The sequence below is a fragment of the Sus scrofa genome, chromosome 3 (genome assembly GCF_054392235.1).
Source record: "Sus scrofa isolate SSC_HxYL_T2T_F1_AM1 chromosome 3, Sscrofa_HxYL_maternal_Yorkshire_Landrace_v2.0, whole genome shotgun sequence".
In the NCBI taxonomy this organism is placed as follows: domain Eukaryota; kingdom Metazoa; phylum Chordata; class Mammalia; order Artiodactyla; family Suidae; genus Sus; species Sus scrofa.
The window spans coordinates 71511830-71524557 of NC_139385.1; the positions used below are offsets into that span (position 1 = coordinate 71511830).

General features: G+C 49.2%; 1 protein-coding gene across 12 annotated transcripts in view; it reads right to left on the reverse strand.

The window, feature by feature from the left end:
* Positions 1-12728, reverse strand: part of ELMOD3 (ELMO domain containing 3) — a 28458-nt gene that overhangs the window by 9986 nt on the left and 5744 nt on the right. For 3 of the 12 annotated variants that reach the window (XM_013987879.3, XM_085018799.1, XM_085018800.1), the window contains exons 3-8: positions 11766-11847; positions 7480-7548; positions 6449-6540; positions 5904-6027; positions 5575-5697; positions 1174-1304 (exon numbers count right to left, since the gene is read on the reverse strand). In XM_013987879.3, the coding sequence (XP_013843333.1) occupies positions 1174-1304; positions 5575-5697; positions 5904-6027; positions 6449-6540; positions 7480-7548; positions 11766-11847 (621 nt within the window). Of the gene's footprint in view, positions 1-533; positions 822-1173; positions 1305-1579; positions 1643-5382; positions 5698-5903; positions 6028-6448; positions 6541-7479; positions 7549-11765; positions 11848-12728 lie in introns of those variants that run through there. The other 9 variants (XR_014841553.1, XR_014841554.1, XR_014841551.1 and 6 more) reach the window with 6 other exon arrangements.

Genomic DNA, 12728 nt, shown 5'->3' on the forward strand with positions numbered 1-12728 from the left:
GATTATAAAAGCCCTCGCCAGACACTGCTCTCAACCTGGCAGCTGGCAGGATGTATTGAAGAAAGTAAGCTGGATCTCGTCAGCTCAGGCTGTTCAAAACCCTCACCTGACTCAGAGTAAAAGCAAGCCTCCCCATCGCAGTGGGCCAGGCTCTATGCCATCTGGTGCCCATTAGCCCAAGGCCCCCTTTCCTACTGCGCCCCATGGTCCGGCCGGGCTCCCTGCTCTTCCTTCCCAGGCCATGCATACTCCTTTCTCAGCACCTTTGCTCCCTTTGCCCCGAAACACCAGCTTGGCTAACATCCTCCTTCCCGCCAAGGCTTAGTTAAAGTCTCACTCTCTTATGAGCGCACCCCAACCCCCCCAAACTGTAACCCTCCCACATTCCCCTAGCTCTGCCTACTGGGCACTTACCACGTTTGACACACTCTATACCATTTACTTAGGTATTAGACTTACTGTTTTGTATCTTTTTTGTCTGTTTTGTTCACAATGCACCCCCAAGCACCAAGAACAATAACTAGCACAGGGAATGCTGAATAAATACTTGTTTAGTGAATGAATGAATTCCAGGCCCCATGAATCTGGGAGAGGCAAATGGCAGGGAACAGGTCAAGGTGGTTTTCTAAAATGGAGGGACTACTGCCTTGTACTACCTGGGCAAACCATCCAATCCAACCCCAGAGGGCAGGCCTGGACAGAACCTGAGGGCCACAGGTGCCACTTTGGGCCTTTTGCTAAGTCCACGTGTCACCTGGCCCCGGAGGCAGACTTCTCCCCTGGGCACAGAAGGCTAAGTCCTCCTCCAGGGTCGGGAGAACCTGCCAACATGGGGAGGGCAAGGACAGCGTGTTGCATTTAGTGCTTTTGAACTAGACTATTTAATTGTCCCAACTATCTAGATGAAGTTTCCATGATTTCCATTCTACAGATGAGGAAACCAAGCCTCTGAGGAGCTGAGGCACTTGCTTGGAACACACGCTAACGATGGTGGAGCTCAGATTCCAGCCAGGTCAGGGGACAGGTGAAGCCCATGGTTGCTGTGCCTCGGCCCTCCCGAGGACCCTCAGCAACTGAAGACCTCTACTGGTGAGGCCCCCTCGGACACTGAGCAGAACCCTGCACCCAGGGGCAAGCCCACCGCCCTCTGCTGGCTTCCCACCCAAGCCCTACCTGGATGTGGTGACGTGACAGGCGGAAAATCTCCTGGGCCATCAGCAGGGTCTTGGAGTCCATCACCAGGTATAGGAGATGCAGGAGGGCAAGGAAGCCTGCTCCTCTCAGGTCTGTGGCTGGATTTGCTCCTATAACAGAAACCAGGAGGAAACCATTAAGTGACCAAGACTTAATGAAATCGCTGCCCTGTGAGCTTCAATGATTTGGTTACCTTGATCACAGCCCAAGTGGAGAGTTTAGATTTCCCCTGCCTGACTACTATGAGGTGCCACTGGCTCTGCCAGGGTGCTCAAAGTGGGAAGCTGTGACTTTAGCCCTCCTTGGTCCTAAGGAGCCCCCAACTCTCTGTCCATGGAGGCCACATGGGAACTGTAGTGAGGCAGCCCAGCAGTTCTATTCCCACCTGGCGGTAATGAGGTGACATCACATCACCCTTTCCCCACTCCTCAGTGACAGCGGAGGCCTGCTAAAAGAGAAGATATAAGAAAGGCCCAGTTAAGGATCCGGTGTTGCCATGAGCTGTTGTCTAGGTCGCAGATGTGGCTTGGATCCTATGTTGCTGTGGCTGTGATGTAGGCTGGCAGCTGTGGCTCTGATTAGACCCCTAGCCTGGGAACCTCCATATGCCGTGGGTGCAGCACTCAAAAGACAAAAAAAATAAAATTAAAAAAATAAAGAAGATCCAGGAGTTCCTGTTGTGGCTCAGTGGTAATGAACCTGACTAGTATCCACGAGTCCACTAGTATCCACTAGTGGATCTCTCCACTAGATGGATACCCACTAGTATCCATCAATCCCTGGCCTTACTCAGTGGGTTAAGCATCCAGCATTGCTGTGAGCTGTGGTGTAGGTTGCAGACATGGCTCAGATCGTGCATTGCTGTAGGTCTGATCTGACCCCTAGCCTGTGAACTTCCATATACTGCAGGTGTGGTCCTAAAAAGACAAAAAAATAAAAAAATAGAGAGGACCCAGAATGTCAATACCCCAAATGTATAGGACACAATTAAAAAAAAAATCACTCATTACACCAAGAACCAGGACAATCTCAATTTGAATGAGAAAGTATAATCAATAGATAGCAACACTGAGATCATACAAATGTTAGAATTATTCATAAGGAATTTACAGCAGCTGTTCTAGGTGGACTAAAGCCTAGCACCTCCAGATATGTCCAATCCTAATATCCAAAACCTACAAGTATGTTCTGTTGCAAGGCAAGGCAAAATCAAGATTGCGGGTAGAAAGAAGGTTGCTTGGCAGAATAGGGAGATGATCCTGAATTATCTTGGAGTGTCCAATGTAGTCAGAAGAGTCCTAAAAAGTGAGAGGGGGAGGCAGAAGCACAGAGTCAGAGAAAGAGATATGAGCACAGAATCAGAGAGATGCTACATTCCTGGCTTTGAAGGAAGAGGAATATGGGCAGCCTTTAGAAGGTGGAAAAGGCAGGAAAAAGAGCTTCTCCTAGAGCCTCCAGAAAGGAATACAGCCTTGCTGCCTCCCTGATCTTGTCCCAGTGAACTGTGCCAGACTTTTTTTTTTGTCTTTTTGCCATTTCTTGGGCCGCTTCTGCAGCATATGGTTCTCAGGCTAGGGGTCGAATTGGAGCTGTAGCCGCTGGCCTACACTGCAGCCACAGCAACGCAGGATCCGAGCCGCTGGGTCAGCAACCCACACCACAGCTCACGGCAACGCCGGATCCTTAACCCACTGAGCAAGGCCAGGGATTGAACTCGCAATCCCATGGTTCCTAGTTGGATTCATTAACCACTGAGCCACGACAGGAACTCCTATGCCAGACTTCTGAACTACAGAACTAGAAGATAATACATTTGTGTTTTAAGCCATTAAATGTGTGGTAATTTTCTGCAGCAATAATAGAAAACTACTATACCACCTATCATAAAAATGTCTTTGATAAGAAATTACAAACACGTTACAAAAAATGAAAAAAATAGAAAGTCTCAATAAAGAAATATCAGATATAAAGAACCAAACAGAAACTTTAGAACTGAAAAATATAACTAAAATTAAAAACTCACTGGATGAAGAGATCCTGTTGTGGCTCAGAGGGTTAAGAACCTGACATAGCGTATGTGAGGATGCAGGTTCAATCCCTGGCCTCCCTCAGTGGGTTAAGGATCCATGTTGCCACAAGCTGTGGTACAGGTCACAGATGCGACTAGAATCCTTGTTTGTTCCTCTGGCTGTGGCATAGGGCAGCAGCTGCCGCTCCAATTCAACCCCTAGCCTAGGAACTTCCGTAGGCCATGGGTGAGGCCCTAAATAGATCCAAAAAAAAAAAGGGGGGAAAGAAAACAAAACTTCACTGAATGGGCCCCATGGTAGAATAGAGGCAACAAAGGAAAGAATCAGTGAAACTGAAGATGGAACAATGGAAACTACCCAACTGGAAAAACAGAGAAAAAATGAACAGAGCCTTGGAGACCTCTGAGCTGTATAGAGATCCCCTCAAAATAAACAGAGCCTCTGAGACCTATGGAACAGTAACAGAAAATCTAGCATTTGTATCATCAGGATTGTACAAGAGGAGAAAAAATAGGGCTGAGAAAGTACTCAAAGTAACAATGGCTAAAAATTTACCAAATTCAGCAAAAAACATAAACCTCCAGATTCAAGAAGGTGAGTAAATCCCTAACAGGATAAGACCAAAGAAATCCCCACTGAGACATATCCCAGGCAAACTCCTGCAAACGAAGGAAAACAAAAAAAGATCTTGAAAGCAGAGAAAGAGAAACAACTCCTTACTGATTAGGAAGAAATAATTCAAGTGACAACAGATTTCTCATCAGAAAACGATGCAGGCCAAAAGGAAGGAGCACATTTCTTTTCTTTGTCTTTTTTAGGGCTGCACCTGTGGCTTATGGAAATTTCCAGGCTAAGGGTTGAATCGGAGCTACAGCTGCTGGCCTACACTACAGCCACAGCAACGCCAGATCCCAGCCATGTCTGTAACCTACACCACAGTTCATGGCAAAGCCAGATCCTTGACCCACTGAGTGATTAAACCCACATCCTCATGGATACTAGTCGGGTTTGTTACCACTGAGCCATGACGGGAACTCCCACACTTATTTTTATCTTTTTTTTTTTTCTTGTCTTTTTTTTAGGGCTGCACCTATAGCATATGGAGGTTTCCAGGCTAGGGGTCTGATCGGAGATACAGCTACCAGCCTACGCCACAGACACAGCAATGCCAGATCCAAGCTGTGTCTGCAACCTATACCACAGCTCACAGCAAAGCCGGATCCTTAACCCACTGAGCAATGCCAGGGATTGAACCCGCAACCTCATGGTCCCTAGTTGGATTCGTTTCCACTGCACCATGATGGGAACTCTTTTTTTTTTTCCCCCCAAATGCTGAAAGAAAAGAACTATCAACCTGGAATTCTACAGTAAGAGAAATTATCCTTCAGGAGTGAAGGGGAAATCAAGATACTCTCAGATGAAGGAAAGCTGAGAGAATTTACTGCCAGCAGACCTACTTTAGAAAATGGCTAAAGGAAGTTCCTGAAACAGAAAGGAAGTGATAAGAGAAGGAATCTAACAATACCAAAAAGGAAGAAAGAACAGTGGAGACAGTAAATATGTGGGTAAAAAACACCAGACTTTGCTTCTCCTCCTGAGTTATTTAAATTAATGGTTGAAACAAAAATCCTAACACGGATGTGATTCTCAGTGTATATAGAGAGAATATTTAAGACGATTATAGGTGAAAGAAGGTAAAGGCACAAACGCATTTCAATGCCAACAGAGCACCACTTCACTATGGACATATAAAGTTTCCTTTTAAAATTAAGATATTTGCCTATTCTATACAAATATACTTCAATATGATTTTTAAAAAACACTATAATCCCAAAACAGGGGCAATCACTTTTGTTCCACTCAAAAAATGACAGAACATAAAACAATATTCTTTTTTTTTGGCCATGGTGTGCAGTGGCCTAATGTGGGATCCCAGTTCCCAGACCAGGGGTTGAACCCAGGCTACAGCAAAGACCAAGTCCTAGCCACCAGACCACCAGGGAACTCCCTAAAACGGAATTTTCATCAATATTACAAGAGAAGAAGAAAAAGAAAGACATGGACTCCAAATCCTATTCCTCCGTTGCTCTCCATCTCAGAGTAAATGTCTTACATGGGCCTGCTAACCTTCTTTCCCTTCCCACCTCAGCCACAGTACCTGCTATTTCTCTGGAAGAGTTACGCACATTTCACCCTGGGGCCTTTGCATGTGCTGTACCCTCTCCCTGGGATGCTCTGTCCTAGATGTCCTGCCTCGTGGTGCTGCCAGGGTAGGAAGATGACAACTGGGCTCTCACTCCAGTCCTGGAATAAGGGGTCAGAGAGAAGAGGAACCATTCCTCTCTCTTACCCTGAAAGCCCAGATCTTCCCAGTGGTCTCCGTGGAGGGCGCAGTCAAACTTGGAGCCAGTCAGCTTCTTGTAGATGGTCTGCAGGACTCGGCCATGCATTGGGTCTTGGCTATCCAGGCCACCTGCCCAGAAACACACCCACACTCTGTTGAACTGGCGCTCAGAGGAGGACTGGGTACAGCCAAGACGGAGTTAGCCCGTGCTCCAGACACCCTGCTCTCCACCCCCAACATGGTACGTGCAGGAGCCCTGGCCTAGTCTCAGTAACCCCGCTCTCTGCCCGACCACTCATGCAGCGCCTGCCCAGCGGCAGCACCCGGCCACTCACACTGAGCGATGGTCAGGACCAAGTCCCTTTCTTCACGGAGGTCTTGGTGGAGCTTTGGAGGCCCAAAGAGGCAGTGCCGGAGGGCAGCAAGCCCGGTCCTTCGAATCGTCGGCTGGATTCTTTTCTGGGGAGGAAGGCAATGGGCAGAGGGCCAGGTTCATTTGCTTTAATGGACTTAACCAACAGGCTCAGGACAGGACTAGTCTTGCAGAAAGGAGAGGTTCCGCCAGCCAAGTGGCCGGCCAGCCTCTGGGCCAGGGAAATGGGGCAGAAGCTGTGAAGCATCTGCTGACTCTCTGGAGAGAGGCCCCCTGGCTCCCAGGTTCTTTCTAAGTAGAAGGAGATGTCTCCGAGCACAGGCATTATCTGTTGTCTGCATCTGGGCCTTGGCCACTTGTGATCCTGTGCCCCAAGACTTCTTAGTTGGAACAGGGCCCTGGCAGCTTCCATCTCGCTTGCCTAGGGCCCTGTCCTGGTGGAGTGGAAACCTGGCTCCTGGGAAGACGGTGCTTTGCCTGAGATCCCAAACCTCCCCACGGTCATACCTTGAAGGAGGAGAGGTCCACGGTCTGGAAATGCTGCAGGGCCTCACTGAAGGAGACGAGATGCCCAGGCTGCTCTGAGCTGGCCTGGCTCCCTGTGGCAAAAGGGAAGACATGGCGGGACTTGTGAGAAGAGTCATTCTGGCAGCAAACACTGGCTAAGGGCCTTCCGTTCGTCACCCCTGAGCCCGGCCCTGGCCTCAACTGTCAGACACCTACAGCTACAACCAGCTCTCCACCAAGGGCCAACTCGGCGGGGCCGACTCCCTGTCAGAGCTGTCTGTTCAGAGGCAGGCAGGCCAAGCCTGCTGTGAGTAAGGACGGGTCTGCAGGGGGCGCCCTGCAGGCCACTCATCTGTGAGGGCAAGTCGCTGCCAGGAGTAGGTACCCAAGTAGGAGTGTGCTGCCGAGCTGGTGAGGGCCTTTCCTAGTTTCTCCTTTGGCCTGGATGCCTCCTGCCCTGGTTATGAATGGGATGCCCCCTCCATCCCTTGGTGCAGGGGATAAGCCATCAGTTAGCGATGCAGGTGAAGGCTGATACAGTCCACTGAACATCTCTTCAGGAGCTCAAGGGGGCTCAGGCTAGATATAGGACCCCGTTCTACCCCCCACAGCTCATTCAAACCTCTCAGAAAAGCATAAACAGTTCTGACCCAGCCCTCAGAGTCTTCCAGCAGACGGCTCCAGCCCCCATCTCTAGGGACCTTCCTTGTGCAACAACCTGCCCGACCTTAAGCAGGGGTCCTGGCTGCCTGCCTCCATCCTCTGCCCGAGCTCCTCACCCTGCAGAAGCTGACCCTGACCACAGCCCTCCTTATCTGCCCTCAGGACTGGGCAGCTGGCGGCCCTCTCCCCTGGCATCCATCCCCATCTGCTCCAGAGGTCGGAAGGCATCACCTCTGGACTGGGAAGAGATTTCCTCCTCTGCCACACAGCAAAAAGAACACTCAGGAATTCTGTCTCCCAGGCCCAGAGGTGCAGAGCACGAGCCACACGGCAGCACCGTGTGGAGGTAGCGCCATGCCTGCCATTACCTGTCTCTGGATGGATGCTGTCCACAGCTTCCCACTCTTCTTGGGCTCTGAGCACCTCTGTATTCACAACTGCAACAGTGAGAAAAAAAGACCCTCTCAGATCTGGGTGTGTCGGAATCACCATCGTAGCCCCGGCCTCTTCTGCCTGCCTGGGGTCTTGTTGCCCTCAGATACCCTCACCACACGGCCGCCAGCGTGAGCTTTCAAGTTGGCAGATCTGACGTCACAGTGCTGCTCCGGGGACTGTCCTTAACTCTCAAGACAAAACACAAACCCTTCACAATCTGGATCCTTCTTGCCTCTTTGGCTGGGTCCTAGGGCATCCAGAACTACCTGGGGTTTCTCAACCACCTGCTTTGGTGTCTTTGCACAGGCGGCTCTCCCACCTTCAGTTCTGGCCTCTGCTGAGGCAGCTCCGTCTCACCCTGTGGCCAACGCCAGCACTGCCCTCACCTGGGTGCCGTCTTTAACCTCCACGGTCTGCATGGGGAGCTGCTCCCTGAGAGAGCCTGGCACCCTGTGCTTATCATAGTGCTGTCACTGACACTCTTGCTGCCCTGGCAGCTACGTGAGGGTAGGGTTCTCAGTGCCTGACACATGACAGGCGCTCAGTCAATGTTCGATGAATGAATGAAAGCACAAGGAAAGGGGCGGGAGGGGATAGAGGAGGAAAAAAGCAGCAGGACATGTGCTCTAGAACCACCGCCCAGCCCTGTCCTCCATACTGCAGCTGCCACTCTCTAGCCCACATGGCTGGTGGCTTTTCCCACTTGCTATGGAGACATTGGCAAGTAAGGGGAAAGATGGAGAGATGCCATTTGACACCAGAACTCGTGAGCCCTCCAGCTTGGTGGTGAAAGCCATTTAGGACAGCTCCCCTCTGGCCCACAGCCCTGGCTGAGGACATCACATGCCAATGACCTGCTCTGCAAGTGAGGATGATGTAACTCTTCAACTTCTAGGGGAGGACGTGGCCCCAAGGGGAGGGTTCAGTCCACATCAGCTAGTGTCACTGGGTCTGGGGTTAGTCTGGCAGGGCGGCAGCAAGTGAGATGGGTCCAGGGTCCTGAATGTCTGGCCCTCTGGGAAATTCCATCTTGCCAGCCCCAGCCCACGGGAGCGACGCTGAACATGGGGCTTCCAAACTAGATAATGTCAACAGAACACAGAGTGCTCGACAGGATCAAGGGAAGAAAATAAAACCTAATTCCAGTCTGCTGGGCCCTTGGGCGATGGGAAAGTGGCTCAAAGTGGCTAAACAAACACAGTGGGACGGCAGCCACGGATGCTCATCACGACACTGAGAAGGCGGCCCCCACTGCCCACCCTTCACCGACAACCAGCTGCACTGGCTCGTCAGCCTGTAGATCATGACAAACAACCTTTGACCCGTGACCCCTCACCTACAAATAAGCTGAGAAAAGGCTATGATGTGAGCCAGGGGCATAAACCACACGGGCCAGGGTGTGACAGTAGTGCAGTCAACAGAAAGTACAAGGTCTCAGAGCCACTGCAATCTGGCGTCCAAGCTGGAGACCAACAGCCAACCCGGATGGGTAAGAGCACGTTTTCCTTTCCTGCCTGGGTCCCCCAGAAGGTAGGTGGACAACTCCCAGCCCGAAGACAATCCTGATACCAATGCCATTTCCCCCACATTAACGGAAGAAAGCGGAGCCCAAAACACATCTCTAGAACAAACCAAGTTCCCATTAGCATGGCTCCTTATGGTTCCCCCTTTGTCGGAGGCTTCCTTTACAAAGGCGCTCTTCCGCCCACTCATACAGTAAATGGCACAGCGGAGTCAGTCAGCCTAGTCGCTGAGATTAGCTGAGAGTAATCTGGAAAGAACTGAAAATCATTATTTTTTCTTTTTTGGCCACTCCAACACATATGGAGTTCCTGGGTCAGGGATCAGATGCAAGCCACAGTTGCGATCTATGCCACAGCTGCAGCAATGCTAGATGCTTTAACCCACTGGGCCTAGGAAGGGATCAAATCTGTGTCCTGGCACCGCAGAGATGTTGCCAATACTATTGCACCACAGTGAAAACGCTGTAATTTTTATTTTATTTATTTATTTTTCTCCAAGTGGCTGCACCTGTGGCATAGGGAAGTTCCCAAGCTAGGGGTCGAGCCACAGCCACTGTAGAAGCAACGCCGTGTAGTTACGTTGAGAGCCATGGGGGAAGTTCAGTCATTTTAAAATACAATGAAAAATATCTGGGGGGAATTCCCATCGTGGCGCAGCGGTTAACGAATCTGACGAGGGACCATGAGGTTGCGGGTTCGATCCCTGCCTTTGCTCAGTGGGTTAACCATCTGGCGTTGCCGTGGGCTCTGGTGTAGGTCGCAGACGCGGCTTGGATCCCGCGTTGCTGTGGCTCTGGTGTAGGCTGGCAGCTACAGCTCCAATTGGGCCCCTAGCCTGGGAACCTCCCATATGCCGTGGGAGTGGCCCAAGAAATGGCAAAAAGACAAAAAAAAAAAAAAAAAAAAAAAAAAAAAAGAAAGAAAAATATCTGGGAGTTTCCCCTATGGTTTGGTGGGTTAAGAATCAGACTGCAGTGGCTGGAATGATTGCGGATGCTCTAGTTTAATCCCTGGCCTGGCACACACAGCGAGTTAAAGGATCTGGCGTTGCCTCATCTGCTGCTTGGATCTGGCGTTGCCTCATCTGCTGCTTGGATTTGGCCCAGGAACTTATATATGCCACAGGTGCAGTCATAAAAAAAAATCTGGCACATAAATGCCAGTTGTATCAAAATAAAAAATATTTTGGCATTTAAAACAAAATCTCTGATAAATGTTGGGTTTATTACATCACGGCAAAGACAAAATTCAACTAAAAGAAACTTCACAAACCTCTAAATAATTTTTCTACACTGGAATTTCTTTTAATCTACTTTTTATTTTTTTGCTGTGCCTGTAGCATGTGAAAGTTTCCAGGCTGGGGATCAAACTCATGCCACAGCAGTGACCCAAGCTGCAGCAGTGACAACACAGGATCCTTAACCCACTGAGATGCCAGGGAACTCTGTACACTGCAATATTTTTAATAGACCCATATTCTTGGAGATTACATAATTTGCATAATTTAAAGATAACAATATGTACCAGTGAGCACTCACTGATTTATATTCAGTGTGCTACGCATTTTACATTATCTCATTTAGTCCTTATAAAATTTCTATCATATAGGAATATACTCCCCTTTTTACAGATGAACAAAGTAAGAGTTAGAGAGATTAAGTTACTTACTTAAAGTCATGGAGTTGGTGGGTGAGAGAGCAGGATTTAAGCCAGAGATACTTTTTTTTTTTTTTTTTTTTGGTCTTTTTAGGACCACACCTGTGGCATATGGAAGTTTCCAGGCTAGGGGTCAAATTGGAGCTGTGGCCTCTGGCCGACACCACCCACAGCAACATATGATCCGAGCTGTGCTGCACCACAGCTCACAGCAATGCTGGATTGTTAACCCAGTGAGTGAGGCCAGGGATTGAACCGATTGAACCTGTGTCCTCATGGATGCTAGTCAGTTTCATTTCCACTAAGCCATGACGGGAACTTCTAAGCCATAGATACTTGATTCCAAAACTGGTTCTTCTGAATTGGTGAGTGTACTTTTTCATGTAATAAACTAGCAGATAGAATGAGCTTTAAATATAGTATGAGGAGTTCCCTTCGTGGCTCAGTGGTTAACAAACCCGACTAGGATGCATGAGGATGCAGGTTCAATCCCTGGCCTCACTCAGTGGGTTAAGGACCAGGTGTTGCTATGAGCTATAGTGTAGATTGCAGATGTGGCTCAGATCTTGCATTGCTGTGGCTGTGGTGTAGGCTGGCAGCTGTAGCTCTGATTCCACCCCTAGCCTGGGAACTTCCATATGCCATGGGTGCGGCTCTAAAAAGCAATAAAAAAAAAAAAAAACAATAGTATGAGAAGAGTCATGTCAAGTAGATAAAATAGTGTGACTTTTCAAAGCCTTTTCACATACTCTCTTTTCATTTTCACAACATCCCTTTGACCAGTGTTCACTGCTGACATAGAGGTTGTACGATTTGCCCAAAGGTGCAGAGTAAGCCCTAGCTGAGCTTACAAGACCAAATTAGAACTTGGGTCTTTTGATTCCTAATCCAGTGTTGGTTCCAGTTTTCCTTGAGGAATGATAAATCTGTAAAATTCTACAGGAAAGTAGTGAGGGAAACACAAATGAGGAAAAGCAGACCCACAGGGAACTCTGCCTTGAATCCCACCCAGGCTTCAGGGGCCCTGAAGGGGACCTTACCACCTGGCTGCCATCCGTTAGCTTCCACTGTCAGGGCCCGGAGGATGCTGTGGTTCTTCAGTTCTGAGATCTGTAGGGGCAGCTGACCGTCAGTGTGAGGGCAGAGTCCACGGCCCCCCACCCATACAACACATCCCACCTGCTGTACTGAGTGCTGCTTTTTTTTTTTTTTTTTTTTTTTTTTTTTTTTTTTTTTTGGTGCCTCTCCAGTGGGCATATGGAAGTTCCCAGGCCAGAGACTGGACCTGCCTCACAGCAGTGACAACGCTGGATCCTTAACCCACTGAGCCACCAGGGAACTCCCTGTATTGAGTGTTCTTGAAACTGGAGACCAGAAGGATCTCATCTTCCCAGATGGGTTGAGTACAGCCAATCTTAAAGAGAGGCATGTGGGGAGTTCTCCTTGTGGCACAGCAGAAACGAATCCAACTGGTGTGCATGGGGATGCAGATTCGATCCCTGGCCTCACTCAGTGGGTCGGGGATCTGCTGTTGCTGTGAGCTGTGGTGTAGGTCGTAGACATGGCTCGGATCCCAAGCTGCTGTGGCTGTGGCCTAGGGCAGCAACAACAGCTCCAATTAGCCCCCTAGCCTGTGAATCTCCATGTGCCCCAGGTGGCCCTAAAAAAATAAAAGCCAAAAAAATAAAAAATAAAATAAAAATTAAGAGAGGCACTTGGAAAACTCCAACTATGATGTGCAAGTTGGGCTATGAAAGAACACTCATACGCACTCCCTGAATAGTAAACGGACAAAAATTCATTCAATACAACTGGGACAGCGGTGTGCCTTTGGTATTCCTGCTGCATATTATCTTCTGCTTTACTATAACAATTATCTTATTAGACGGAGGTTGTTTTGCATGTCTGTCCCCTGCCACCCCCTGAAGTGTGAGCTCTGGAGGGGAGGGTCGGTGCCATCCTGCGTTCCGACCCCGGCCACAGAGCATCATGCAACATGAGCT